The sequence below is a fragment of the Hyperoodon ampullatus genome (assembly GCF_949752795.1).
Source record: "Hyperoodon ampullatus genome assembly, chromosome: X".
NCBI classification, from domain to species: Eukaryota; Metazoa; Chordata; class Mammalia; order Artiodactyla; family Ziphiidae; genus Hyperoodon; species Hyperoodon ampullatus.
Genome location: NC_136913.1, coordinates 43067199 through 43082567, shown reverse-complemented (window position 1 = coordinate 43082567; position 15369 = coordinate 43067199). Strand labels below are relative to the sequence as shown.

General features: G+C 40.5%; 1 protein-coding gene across 2 annotated transcripts; it reads right to left on the bottom strand.

Annotated features, from left to right (window-relative positions):
- Positions 1 to 2611: 2611 nt before the first annotated feature.
- Positions 2612 to 14353, bottom strand: RGN (regucalcin; the record flags this gene model as incomplete). Of its 2 annotated transcripts, XM_079727737.1 has the most annotated exons (6): positions 2612 to 2662; positions 3344 to 3498; positions 3861 to 3992; positions 5503 to 5718; positions 11984 to 12166; positions 14191 to 14353. In XM_079727737.1, 6 exons carry the CDS (start codon positions 14351 to 14353, stop codon positions 2612 to 2614), a joined length of 900 nt encoding a protein of 299 aa, XP_079583863.1. The 2 variants fall into 2 exon arrangements, with proteins under 2 accessions (XP_079583863.1, XP_079583864.1); XM_079727738.1 differs by lacking the exon at positions 5503 to 5718.
- Between the last annotated feature and the right edge of the window lie 1016 nt (positions 14354 to 15369).

Genomic DNA, 15369 nt, shown 5'->3' with positions numbered 1-15369 from the left:
GCAAAGATAGTAGAAATAAAGAAAACTAGAGACCAATATCCGTGATGAACATAGATGTAAAAATCCTCAACAAAATTTTAGAATGTTGAATCCAGTAATATATAAAAAGAATAATATGCCACCACCCAGGGTGGGGTTTATCCCAAGGATGCAAAAATCTATCATATTAATGTCTAAAGAAGAAAAACCATATGATCGTATCAACAAATGCAGAAAAAAATTGATAAAATACATCCAGAATACTACTACTGGGCTTCCCTGGTGGCACAGTGGTTAAGAATCTATCTGCCAATGCAGGGGACATGGGTTTGAGCCCTGGTCCGGGAATATCCCACATGCCGCAGAGCAACTAAGCCCACGTGCCACAACTACTGAGCCTGCGCTCTAGATCCCACGAGCCACAACTACTGAGCCCATGCACCACAACTACTGAAGCCCGCACGCCTAGAGACTGTGCTCCACAACAAGAGAAGCCACCACAGTGAGAAGCCCGTGCACCGCAACGAAGAGTAGCCCCTGCTCGCCGCAACTAGAGAAAGCCCGCGTGCAGCAAGGAAGACCCAACACAGCCAAAAGTAAATAAAAAATAAATAAATAAAATAAAATAAAAAACCAAAATACTACTACTACTACTAATAAAAACTCTCAGCAAACTAGACTAGAGGAGAACTTACTCAACATGAGAAAGGGCATCTACAAAAAATTCTGCAGCTAACATCATATTTACTGAAGAAAGACTCCATGCTTTTCTCCTAAGATTGGGAGCAAGGCAATGATATCCACTCTTACTATTCCTATTCAACATAATGCCGGCAGTTTTAGTCAGTGCAATAAGGTAAGAAAAAGAAATTAAAATATACATATTGGAAAGGACAAAATAAAACTGTCTACTCACAGAAGACATGATTATATATCCAAAGAATCCCAGAGAAGTTATAGAGATACTCTTAGAACTAATAAGTGAGTTTAGCAAAGTCATCAGATACAAATTCAAGCTACAAACACCAATCATACTTCCATAAATGAGCAATGAACAACTGGAAACAAAAAAATTTAAATAATAATAACACAATAGCTCCAGAAAATGAAATACTTGGATATAAACCTAACAAAACATGTACAAGATCTGTATGCTTGGGACTTCCCTGGCGGCCCAGTGGATAAGACTCCACTTTTCCACTGCAGGGAGCGGGGGTTTGATCCCTGGTCAGGGAACTAAGATCCCACATGCTGCATGGTGCAGCCAAAAACAAAAACAAAACAAAACAAAAATCTGTATGCTGAAAACTACAAAATGCTGATGAAAGAAATCAAAGAAGACTTAAATAATTGGAAAGACATGCCATGTTCATGGGTTGGAAGATTCAAAATAGTAAAGATGCCAATTCTCTCCAAATTTTTCTACAGATTTAAAGCGATTCCAATTAAAATTGCCCCAGGATTTTTTTGTAGATATAGTCAAGCTGATTCTAAAATTTATATGGAAGGCCAAAGGAACTAAAAGAGCTAAAACAATTTTGAAAAAACAAAGTTGGAGAAATCACAGTACCCAATTTTTTTTTTTTTTTTTTTTTTTTTTTTTTTTTTTGCGGTATGCGGGCCTCTCACTATTGTGGTCTCTCCCGTTGTGTAGCACAGGCTCCGGATGCGCAGGCTCAGTGGCCATGGCTCACGGACCTAGCCGCTCCGCGGCATGTGGGATCTTCCCGGACCGGGGCACGAACCCGTGTCCCCTGCATCGGCAGGCGGACTCTCAACCACTGCGCCACCAGGGAAGCCCCACAGTACCCAATTTTAAGGCTAATTTATAGTGACAGAAATCAGATGAGTGGTTTCCTGGGGATGGGTGCAGGCATACAGAAGGACCAAAGGAAAGGATTACAAAGGGACACAGGGAAAATCTTGGGGTAGTGGATAGATTCATTATCTTACTTGAGGTGTTGGTTTCATTAATGTGTATATATATGTCAAATTTATCAAATTGTACACTTTAAATATGTGTAGGTCAATTATAACTCAGTAAGGCTATTTTTAAAGTATTCTTTCCAAAGTGATACATTACATCTACTAGGTGGCAGTCGGAACCACAGATTTTGCCAAAATGTTTGATTCTTATCCTCCAGCAATATTTTAGTTTGTAAAATAACATACAGGAAAAGTAATATGAAGGTAGGTCGGCACTGCAGCATATTTTATAAGATTATGATGAAAATAAAAAGGAACATAATCATAGCAAGTCATTACCAGACTACTAATTTATTCGTGTTTTAAAGCTTTAGGTATAGTAAGTATGGAATGCAGAGTAAAGAGCAAATTATGGTCCCTTCCCCCTTCCCCGATTCCACCAGCAATTTGCAAAGAATCAAGAGGCAGGTTGACGGTTGAACACCTCTATATTTCTATAGCACTTTTGCAGAAGGCCTTATAGTATGTTATCAAAACCACCTGTCACCCCTTGTTAAAAATGCTCTATGTTTTAAAAATTGTAATTAAAAATTTAATCCTATTAATATCATTGCTTCATTTTTTTTTGTAACTAGACTGAAATTTCAGCACCAGAATTTTCTAGTTGTCTTCTAAGTCTCCTCCACTATGAAGGAAGGCCTGTCACTCATCCTGCATAGGGATAGGGAGGAATTCCTTTGACCCCCAGGCCAGTTATCTGTTAAAAAAAGAAAAGAGAGAAACTCTGATACAAGGTAATTCACAAGTATTCTCCAAAAACATTTTTATGGTTCACAATAATATATTTAGCCACCTATTATCCTTGTTTTGTTTCCTATAATATAAAGGAACTATTTGATTAGGTATTTATGGTCCAACCCAATTATTCACATAGATAATAATTCAACTAGCAACCATTTACAACTAGAATTGAAAACTGAATTTATTTCTATCTTCTTCCCATCTGTTAAGAAAGGGGTTTGCGCCAGATGATTTCTACATTTCTTTTCAGCTCAAGAGATCTATAACTCTTATCAGTGTTTATTTCACTGACAAAAAAACTTAAGAACCTGAAAATATTCTTGCAACATCAAAACAATCAACTAATCTTATAAATGTGTTTCAAACACTGGTTTTCCAAGCCTATTCTACTGATTTATAGAATTTCAAACACCGTTGAAGCAAAAAAATATTTTAAAGCACTGTACAAAGTGGGCTAAACACATTGTCCTGGATTTCAGGTCTAGAAAATCTCAATAAAATGTTTTTAAGTCTAGCATGATGAGCTTAAATGCCAAATACAGTTGTATTTGGGAAGTATGAAAAGGCACCAATCATTCAGTTACTTAACCGAAGATCTCCCACCTCACCCTCAAAATAAAAGAAATAGCCAGATCACCTTGAAAATTCCACCAGCTTCAGGTTGCTGCAGTAGACCCTCGGGGTCCATCCCGTCCCGGGCACTGGTCACATACATTTCAGAGTAATCCTTCCCTCCAAAGCAGCATGAGGTTGTTTTAAGAACAGGCAACTTCACAGTTCGGAGTCTTTTCCCTAGGTCATCAAATATTTCATCTAAAGTCTAGCTCTAGCAAATTTCCACCCGCACAACTTTTCGGGACCCCTTGTGGAGCAATAGGAAAGTTCAAAGAAGATTTGGAGGTCAGACTTCGTCCAGGTATTTCACCTACCTTCCCTGACAATTTCTTCTGGGCAAAAAAGATTTACCTCTACAGGAAAAGGAGTTATGACTATAATATTTTGGGCTATATCTTTGGCCTTTATTTCCAAAATCATCCAATTGAGACCTTTGAATGTATCTCTATATAACTTTATTAGTAATGAAATTTCTCTGGCCCCTAGTGTCTGGTGTTTTCTAGACATGGCGGGGGGTTTTCATTTTGCTGTGGGCCTACCTGTCTCAGGATCCAAACGGATCACTCTTCCTCCATTGTAACAGGCCACCCAGAGCTTCCCCTCAACATCAATACACATTCCATCAGGGATTTGTTCTTCTTTCTCCAGCTTGTAAACACTTCTGCGGTTGGCTATGGTTAAAAAAAACAAACAAACAGACAAACCAACCACACACACCCACCCCAAAACCACAGGCCACTCAATACTGAGCATCAAACAATGAGCAATCGAGTTGATTATAAATACTGATCGTTTCTGCTTATCCAGTGTCTGGCAAATGGGTACCACAGGCGGGATGATTCAGGAGGAATCCTAACTCTAAAAATGTCTAAAAACATGAGTGAGCACCCCTCAACGAAGGATTTGTACTGTAGGATTTGGGGTGGATTCACTCCCTTTAGTTTGGGTACAGACACAGCTACCTAAGCTTTCAGAGGAGGAGAGAAAAAAGAAAGCAGAATTCTTAATAAAATAACAAAAGATCTTTTTGAGAGACCTGAACTGAAGCCCTGCATGCCCACCTCAGACACACTTCAGTCTGTGGTTAGACCTTTGCTGTTTTACTTCCAAAAATGCCTACTTTGGGGAATTCCCTGGCGGTCCAGTGGTTAGGACTCCACGCTCTCCAGCCAAGGGCCCAGGTTCGAGCTGCCAACAGTTCACACACAAAAACTAACAAGGTGTATGAGTTCTGTTTCTGCCCAACTAAATGCTCCAAAATCACCTTATCTAAATATTAGAAGAGCTTGTTTCTGCAAAGGGGTATTCTGAAACCAACTGGCCAGCCTTAAAGGGAATCATAATATACAAAAAACAAGCATCAAAATCCAGAGGAACATTACACTACAAAATCCAGGTCATTACAGTAATCAGACTGAGGTATAAGGGAAAAAATGTTAAAGCCATGTGTAAGTAAAGTGGGTAAAAACAGTCATGAAAAAGAGCACTACATATTTCAAAGTAAAACATCTGTGCTGGAATATTTTGCCTCTGATTAAATCTACATGAGACTCATGATTTTTTTCAAGTCATTTTTATGACTGGTTTTGCTCTTGTGGTCTGGCACCTTTCATGAAAGTTTCAAGCACTCCTTTTTAAATTCTTTCCAATAATTCCTTCCCTCCCAGTTTCCAGCTATGGCTCATTTAGATCCCGTTGGTGGAGTTGAACAATCTGCAACTACTTTTTTTACTTTTCCATTTTGAAAGGTTGTTAATTTGTCTTTAAGTACTTGCCTATAGTTAACTAAAGTACAAGTAAGAAATATCAACCCCAAACTCTAATTTTCTGTTCTTTTGTCCCATTCTGCTGTATACTATTTGCCTTTAAGCACCAGCTGGTAGAACAGGATCCGTTTTACAGTGAGCCTCTTTCTAGTGATGGTTGCAAGAAAAAGGATTAAGGATCTAGCCATATTATGCCAACTGTGGCCATATTTAGTTGTGCTGAGAGCCATGGCTTGACTGGCAGCATAGTCAAGTCTGTGTAATCATTACAATATTGGAATCATAACATTAGGCAGTTCTTTGTTTGAAAAGTAAGGACCTTTTCAAATGGGTTAAGGGCGAGGCAGCCTGCTAGTCATATGCATATGAAAAAAATACCAGCAATATTAAGAAAAATAATGAAAAAAGTACATACAGATCTTCCCTGTCTGCAGGTCATAGTCAAAAGCATCCACGGAGTAGGACAGGCTATCGATGTAATAGAAGATCTTGTGGTCCAGAGACCAATCCAAACCATTGGAGATGTCCACCTGGTCAAAGTACTTTTCCACATGGTGGTCGGGAAAGAGGGAGTACAGGGACCCTTGGTGCCTCTCCAGAACTGCTGGAGCTGTTTCCTCAGCCATGGTACCTACAAAACCCAAAGAGCACGGAGCTCAGCTGCACAGCATCCCACCCATGCACTGCACCATCTTCTCTCACCAGGACTCCTTCCCTGTGATGAAATCAAGGAAATTATTATACAATCCCAATCTGGGTCCTATGGGTTTTTTTTTTTAATGACAACTACCTTGCTTATAATGCAAATTAAAACTACCTTGAGAGGTTCTGGTTCCAGACATCTGCACCAACCTCATTTTTCTCGCACTGAGCACAACTCTAAGACCTGGACAAAATGCATGGCATAGCTATTTGACAACTCTGCGATGTAAATTATCAGGTGGCTCAGAGAAGAACACAGAATTTGAAGTATCACCTAATTGGTGGCGAGTTCTTGATTTCTCCATTTTATCCTCTAGTATGTCCTGGCCTGAACTCAACCCAGCTTGAAACTTGGAAGTGAGCACCATGGTGCAGGCAGAAAGAGGTCCAAGAGAAACCTCTAGATCTGGCGCAAGGAGCAGAAAACACTCCTACGGCTCAGAGAGAGAGTGGAAGAAACCCCCTGCTTATTTTCTACTCCTTTTTCTCCATTTTCTCATGCACCAGCCCCCAGGCAATTCTGCAGTGAGGGTAGCAAAGGCAGAGAGTGGTCAGCAACAGGAAACTACAGGAATCAAAACTCTGAGGGAAGGCGACATTCCTCTGCATTTAGTGAAGCTGCAGGGACAAAAGGGCAGATCAAACATCGTTGCTTTCATGTTCTCTCTCTCTCTCTCCCCTCCTGCCACTTGGCCCTGGAGGCAGAACAGTCATAGAAGTGGGTGGTTTCTGACTGGAGGAATGAAAAGGAGCTACAGGAAGCTGGAAAGTACTAGAAGATAGTAAAGAGGGATGATACTCAGGAATGCAACCCCATAAAGTTGTTTGTGATCTGCTGGGCTCATCTGTTTGTACATGCATGGATCTGATTCTAATTGGCATGCTAAAGATTTGGAGAATGGCGCTAATGGATAGAACTCCTTCTAGGTCTCAGACTGACCACTGAGTGGCACACCTAATGGCACCTAATAGAAAGTAGGTTGGAACTTGAGGTCTGAACCTAAACATACAGATTGCTTACTGAAACGAATATACCAACATTCTCCATAGGATTTAAACAAGACCCAGCATCTCATAAGGTAATAGTCAAAATGTCCAGGATACAATCCAAAGTTACTTGGCATCACAAAGAAGCATGAAAATCTCAAGTCATATAGGAAAAAGAATCAAGAAGCAGACAGTGAGATGGCACAGATGTTGGAATTACTTGACAAAGACTAAAGCAATTCTTATAAAAATGCTCAAATGAACGATCTGCAAAGTCTTAAAACAAAACTCAAAATAGCAGCGAAGGAGGAGAAATATAAAGAATCCCCAAGTGAAAATTTTAGAACTGAAAAATAAAATTAATCAAATAAAAAACCCACTGGATGGACTCAATAGCAGAATAGAGATGACAGAGGAAAGAGTCAGTATATCTGATGCTAGATCAAGAAACTATCCAATCTGAACAACAGAGAGAAAGAAAGACTGAAAAAAAATAGAGTGTTAGGGACCTGTGGGACAACAACAAAAGAGCTAACACATGTGTCACTAGATTCCTAGAGAAGAGGACAAAGAATACACGGCCAAAAAATATTTGAAGAAGTAATGGCTCAAAACTCTCCAAGTTTGGTGAAAAACATAAAACTATATATTTGAGAAGCTGAGCAAACCCCAAACAGAATAAGCCCAAAGAAACCTATACCCAGACACATCATAATCGAATTTCTAAAAACTTAAGTTGAATAGGGACTTCCCTGGCAGTCCAGTGGTTGGGACTCCATGCTTCCAATGCAGGGGGCATGGGTTTGATCCCTGGTCAGGGAACTAAGATGCCACATGCCATGTGGTGTGGCCAAAAAAAAAAAAAGAACAAACAAAAACACATAAAAACCAACAACCAAACTTAAGTTAAATAGAAATCCTTAAGATTAATGAAAGAAAAATGACATACATACAACATATAGGAGAATAATGATTTCAATGACTGTTGATTTTTCATGAGAAACTGTGGAGGTCAGAAGAAAGTGATACATTTTTAATTTGTTGAAAGAAAAAAAATGTGTCAACCTAGAATTTTATATCAAGTGAAAATATCCTTAAAGAATGAAGGTGAAATAAAGACATTCTCCTATGAAGTAAAGCTAAGAGAATTTATAGCCAGCAGACTTGCTCTAAAAGAATTGCTAAAGGAAATTCTTCAGACAGAAGGGACATACCAAAAGGAACAATAGGAATGAAGAAAGAGCAATAGAAATAGCATGTATATGAGTAAATATAATAGACTATTCTTCCTTTTAGTTCCTTAAAATATTTCTGATGATCGAAAGCAAAAATTACATTTTCTGATGGGATTTTAAATCTACGTATATAAAGACAACTATGATATAAATGGGTGATTGTCAATTGAAGTGGTAAAATATTGGTTCTAGATAGACTGTGAAAAGTTAACTATACATTTGTAATCCATTCAGGAACCCTTAAAAAACTATACAGAGAGATATAGTGAAAAATCACAATAAGTAAATTAAAATTGAATTCTAAAAAATATTCAAATAACCTAAAAGAAGGCAGGAAAGGGGAAACAGAGTAACAAAAAATACAGAGGGAAAGAAGAGAAAACAAATAATAAAATGGTGGATCTAAGTCAAAGCATATCAATAATTACATGAGATGTAAATAATCTAAACACATCAATTAAGATAATGTCAGAATAAACTTTGTGAAAATAGAACTACATGCTGTCTATAAGAAACTCACTTCAAATATAAGGATATAGGTAGCTTAAAAGTAAAAGGATGGGAAAAGACCTATCCTATGCAAATATTAATTTAAAAAAACTGTAGAGGCCATGTTAGTATCAGACAAGATATACTTAGAGCAAAGAAAACTACCAGGGATAAATAGGAGTAACTACATATTGTGAAAATAGTCACTTCACTAAGGAGACATAATAATCCTAAATGTGCATGTGCTAAACAACAGACCTTCAAAATACACAAGGCAAAAGTCAGAACTTAAAGGAGAAACACACAAATCCATAATTCCAGTTGGAGATGTCAGCATCCCTTTCTCTGTAATAGACCCAAGTAGATAGAAAATCAGCAAAGAAATAGAAGAACTGAATACCATTAACCAAACTGGACTTAAGTGACATTTATAGAGAACACTCCATTCAACAACAGCAGAATACACATTCTTCTCATGTGCCCATGGAATATGCACTTAGACTTGAATGTGATCTCAGAGGACAGAGCAGAATTTAACATAATGAAGAAATTGGAAAGCTCATTTACTATAACATGCTCCATCTGAAAGAAGAGTGAGTTAGAGGAAGATGGCCTGAAACTGGGAAGCCTGAACAGCAAGCCAGACCTCCCTCCTTGTTTTTTTCTATAGGGCAGTTGGGCTTGTTTCTATTATTTCTATTCCACCCCCACCTACCCCCTTCCCTCACTATCCGCCTCACAGAAGGAGGTGCCTGGAACATGAATGTGGATCCCCCACTGCTTAGAAAGGGCTCTTCCTTAGTGGGAAAGAAACTGGAGCCCTGGTTTATCATTATCTAGTAGTAAGCCCAGACAGGTGAGACCTTGGGTGTTGGGACACCTTCAGGGTACTACCCACCACTAAGAGACCCCCATCCAGACTATCAGATGACCCCACCCTTTTCTGGGCCAGGGACAGCTCTCAACACCTGCCGGAAGCTATAAACTCTCTCTAGAAAAAGTTTCTCAGGTGCTTCTGACAGATGCACATGACCAGTATGTATGCACACTGATGCCTACAATTTTAAGGGGTCTCCAGAGGGCAAAGGTTAAGAATTAGGGACTCCAGGCTAAGGACTCAGGCCTCTGAGGGCATTTTAATTCTGTCTCACCAAGTGCCACAGAGCTGTAAACTTCTAGCCATAAGGGAGAGAGAAAATCAACTTCAACAGGAGGTAGAGTATCCAAGCATATTTCTTCATCCTGCAGAAATTACTGGCAGAAGGGCTTCCAATGGGTTCTCATCTTTAATCTTTCAACCTGTCCTGGACTAGATCTGTGGTTGTGTAAAGTCCAGGAAGATGGGAAACAATCCACGCAACCTGCTCAGGTCTTACTTATCTTCCATGTTGAAAGTGAAGGGAGGGACTTCCCTGGTGGTCCAGTCGCTAAGACTCTGTGCTCCCAATGCAGGGGCCCCGGTCTGATCCCTGCTCAGGGAACTAGATCCCACATGCATGCCACAACTAAGAGTTCACATGCTGCAACTGAAAGATCCCGCATGCCACAACTAAAGATCCTGTGTGCCGCAACAAAGACCCAGCACAGTGAAAGAAAGAAGGAGAGAGGAAGAGAAAGGAAGAAAGAAAGAAAGAAAGAATGGAGCCAGGACAGCATGGCTGATGATGTGAGGGGCAGGGTGGGGAGGTGGAAACAGCAGGGATTTAGAATCAACTTTGGCTAACTATAGGGTTGTCAGGATGGGAGCTAAATGAGAACTAAATGTGAAATGCATTATTTAATTTCAAACTAGAGTTAAAATTCATTTAAATCTGTATATAAGTCATTCTGCAGCCATCATAATAAAGATGGCTTCAAGTGAGAATCATCAAGGAATGTAAAATATAAGGAAGGTATTTTGAGGAGGACCAGGATATTTGCTTGGACTTAAAGTATCTCCCCATGTTGTAGCCAGCCTCTAAGATGACCCATAATGATCCCTGCCTCCCAGTATTCACACCCTTGTCTAGTCCCCTCCATAAGTTTGTGACCAATAGCTCATGGCAGAAGTGATGCTATGTCACTTCTGAGCTTGGTTATAATAGGACTGTAGCTTCCACCGTGGGCTTTCTCTCTTTCTCTCTCTCTCTGCCTCTCATCACTGGCTCTGGGGGAAGCCATGTCCCGGGCAGTCCTATGGAGAGGCCCACGCAGTAAGGAAATGAAGCCTCCTGCCAACTGCCTGCCATGTGAGTGAGATTTGAAGCAGATCCTCCAGGCCGCTTCAGAGACTCCAGCTCCCTCCAAGGCTGTAGCCCCAGCCAACAGCTTGACTGCAACTTCAGGACATAGCCTCGAACCATCCAGCCAAGCCAGACCCAGGTTCTTGACCTTCAGGAACTATGTGAGATAATATATGTTTGTTATTTTAAGCCACTAAATTTCAGGGTAATTTGTAACACAGCAATAGATCACTAACAGACCCCACAAACTGCTTATAAATTGCAATTTAAAAATAGTAACTATGTAGTAGAGAAATCTAAGATCTCAACTGGGTGATCAAAACTGACATCACCAATGAGGGACAGATGGTATCCAGATGGGATACCCCGAGAAGAACAGAACAGCACCTATGCAGTGATTCCAGCCATGAATATATAGCATCAATCTAATCACAAGGAAACATTAGACAAACGCAAAAACATGAGGAATGTTCTGTTAAAAAAGAGGGGAGTTGGGTGAGATTGTAGTCTTCAAAAATGGCAATGTCATAAAAAACAAAGAAAGGCTATGTTCCATTCCAGATGAAAGAGGATTAAAGAGAAATGACAACTAAATGCAGTACATAATCCTAGACTGGATTCTGTACTGGAGGGAAAGAATGCTATAAAGGACATTATTTGGTGAATTGACAAAACTGAAATATAGATAGTACATCATATAAAATTGTCATGTTAAACTTCTTTGAGTTGATTACTGTACTATGGTCATGTAAGAATATGTCATTTTTTTCTTGGGAAATTCACACTGAAGTATTTTAGAGGTAAAGGCACATGATATATGCAACTTACTTTCAAATGATCCTGGAGAAAAATGTTTATGTACTGAGAGAGCAGTTGGAACAAAATGTTGACAATAGGTGAGTCTAGGTAAAGGCTATACAGGTGTTGTTTGTACTATTGTTACTTTTTTCTTCTGAAAGTTTCAAATTATTTCCAATTTTAAACAGTAACCACAACACAACCTCTATCTTAAAACTCATTTAAACTACAAAAATACAATACAAATTTTAGTCTGCTAGAGACAGCAGTTGAAAGGGATATCTATGAAGTTTTTCTCATGGGATTTTTTTTTTTTTGGATACAAGTGACTTAAGTAATAATAAAAGAAGAACCCAAGACCTGTTATGAATACTTCTTTTACTACTGCAGCTGTGAGGCTTTTGTAACTCATATTCTGGTCTTCCCCAAAGCTCAGTAAGTAGGTGCTAAAGGTAAACCATACCGGCAAAGTATCTCCCAGCGGGATCCACCTTCCCGTCATTGAATCGATTGTTTTTCTTGTCTTTATCTACTGTGGCCAAGACAACTGCTGACTGATCTTCCCAGTTCAAAGCACAGAACTTTGATCCAACTGTGGCGACATAGCCTCCTGACTGGCGAAGGGCCACAGAGCTGACTGGGGCATCTGCAGAGATAAAAGCAGCAGTCAGGGGGCAGCCAGTAGTCACACTGGGTCCATCACACCACCCGGCATCTCTAAGAGGTTGCAGCTCTTTTGACAAGGGGCGTGCTCCCTCCTCTCTGTTGAACAGTGAAGCTTACATAACCCAGTTTATTCGTTGAGCATGAACTCCGTGTGCTGTTCCGGGCAGCATGGATGGAAAGATGAATGAAACCCAACTCCTCTGGAAGCTCCCAGTCTAGCGGGAGAAGCAGAGAAGTCAAACCACAGCAGCCACCATACACTGGGGCAGGTGCCACAGCAAGTTCAGAGGAGAGGTTCCTAAGGGGGTGGTGTGTAAACCAGGGCAGTTGTCACAGAGCAAGCGATGCTCAGTTTGCCTGATCTTCAGGAAATGCAGGGACACAAACTGTGTTTAGTTCCAGCAACTGGGTTTTGTGACATCTCTCTCTCCCTCAAGTACAGGGCTTGTCTTTTTTTTTTTTTTTAAATTAGGACTTGTCTTTTTAAAGGGAACCTGTTTTGTATGTATTTAATTGAAAATTGTTTCTTAAATCCTTTTTGGAAGTAAGCACGATTAAAAAATAATAGAGGGACTTCCCTGGTGGCGCAGTGGATAAAACTCTGCACTCCCAACGCGGGGGCCCGGGTTCGTTCCCTGGTCAGGGAACTAGATCCCACATGCATGCCACAACTAAGGAGCCCACGTGCTGCGACTAAGACCCGACACAACCAAATAAAAAAAAAAAAATAGAAATGTAGATGCAGTGATTTAAAAAATCACTTCTTCCTTATATTACTATATTTTGTATATTTAAATTTTAGGTTTTCTGGGTTTAACGTTTTTCCACATATAAGGAAGCTTTTTTTTTTAAGTGGAGAGATTGATTACCATGGTGAGTACTCACAGGAAACAAATTGACAGACTTTATTGTGAAAACATTTCCTAAGCATCTATTCAGTGCAAGACACTTGGTGCCCTGTGCAGAAGTTGATTGGAGCCGTGGAGGGTCCCAGGGAATGTGCAAGACACTAGTAGGAGCGTCATATCTTCATCAGGGATCCCAACCTGTGGCCTGAGTCTTCTGTTAGCTTTTAAGCTACTGTGGACACCACAAGCTCTTCCCAGGGTTTGGGGTTTTTTTTTTGTTTTGTTTTGTTTTTGTTTTGCAGATTAGGGGTAGGAATATATCCCTAATGTGTGCATACTGGGAAAGAGAGACTAGGGAAGGTGATGGGTCCCTCCCCCAAGTCTGATCACAGCGGGTCACAGTCATTTTGCTTCGAGCCACAGTGAATTAAAAAAGTGAATTAAAAGCTGTTCCCTCTCATGTAAAAAAAAAAAAAGGTCCCCAGTTCTGGGTTGAGAGAGAGTGTCCTGAGGTCACAGGAATTCCTGGTATCTCTTTCCCAGGAACACAATAATGAAAAGAAGAAACTTCTCTATCTCTAGTCAAGCCCATACCCTTGGGCCATAAAATGTGATAACCCCTCCATGGGAACTCACAGGGCCATTAACAGAATCATACTCCAATGCACTCGAAATTCCTTTGTGAATCCTGTTTTGAACAGTGAACAGAAAGTCCCGGTTAACGCTTTCTAAGTCCAAAATCTCCTCTTTGCACAAAGAAGGGATATATCTGTTGTTATTATTATTATTATTTTTTGCAAATTAAGGCCTTGGCCTGACCCAAGGTAGATAACCTTTGCTGTGCCACAAACCGGGTCTCCAACTTTCACGGCTGTTAACTGAAGGTATGAAGGAAAGACCCTACCGTGACTCACCATCCAAAACACAATGGGGAATGTTGCCCGGCACCCGCAGGGGAAGAGGAAAGTATTGACCATCCAGATTCTACTCCTGGGTCAAAGTGGGGGACACAGAAAGGATGACAATCCAACAGTTTTCAAGCATATTCAGTACGCTTTAACAAGAAGGTCCCGGAGGAATGACACATTAGGTGACCGCCCCTCCCCAGGGAAGAGATGGCTGTCTGGGCAGATCCAAGCCCATCCTTCATCCTTACCCACGGTCACTTGCTGCACTTGCTTGCTGAGCGAATCCCACCGGCAAACCGTTTTTGCAGGAATATCTACGAAGAGCAGAGAGTTGGATGCCTCCTCCCACACTGGAGACTCACCGCAGCGGCAGTTCTCCCGCAAAACACACTCAATCTTAGCGGAACACATTGTCTTGGGGGAGATTTACTGAAGACAACAGAGATAAAGTGAAATGTCATCGCATGGAGCAAATTCAGCAAAACACCTAAGATGCTGGTAAGATCCCAATACAGACTGAGTTTTTAAAATCAGAACTGGAAAGGCTGGACACACTTTCCCCAGATCAGAACAAAATATGCAGTGTGGCAGGAGGAGACAGATAAAAAAGAAGAAAGAGCTGATAGGCCATAACACAAGACATCTTCAATCAACTTACCGGTGCTTTTTTTTTTTTCAAGGTTTCTCTTAAAAAGAGAGAGAAAAAAAGCAACACTCCAACATCCACACCTTGGCGCTAGTGACCCCCAGAGAGAGCTGGCTGCTTCTACAAGACAAGGCTGCTTTTATGCCAGCACCCAAGCCGCCAAGGCGGGTCAGGGGGTGGGAAACTACCTCATTGGTGGCCCTCCGGGCATCCTCCTGCTGTCCTTCCCATCCGTGCATGGTGTTGATTGCCTGCTCTGACGGCCCAAAGGCCAATCTTCCTGCTCTGCACTTCTCTGAACTGCATTTTTAGAAATGCAGTTCATCAGTGATAATACACTAAAGTAGAAATAACATCCATATTCTTTTTTTTTATTGAAGTCTAGTTGATTTACAATGTTGTGTTAATTACTGCTGTACAGCAAAGTGATTCAGTTATATATATATATGTATATACATTCTTTTTTTAATATATTCTTTTCCATTATGGTTTTTCATAAGATGTTGAATATAGTTCCCTGTGCTATACAGTAGGACCTTGTTGTTTATCCATCCTATATATAATAGCTTACATCTGCTAATCCCAACCTCCCACTCCATCCCTCCCCCAGCCCCCTCCCCCTTGGCAACCACCAGTCTGTTCTCTATAACATCCATTTTCAAATTCAGACAATGGAAAGGGGGGAGAAAAGGACATTGTTGGGGCACCACTGTAGGAAATGACAGCCCCTCAGCTATTTCTTGCTGCCTAGGAAGGCACCATGCCAGTTTGGCAAGGAGTC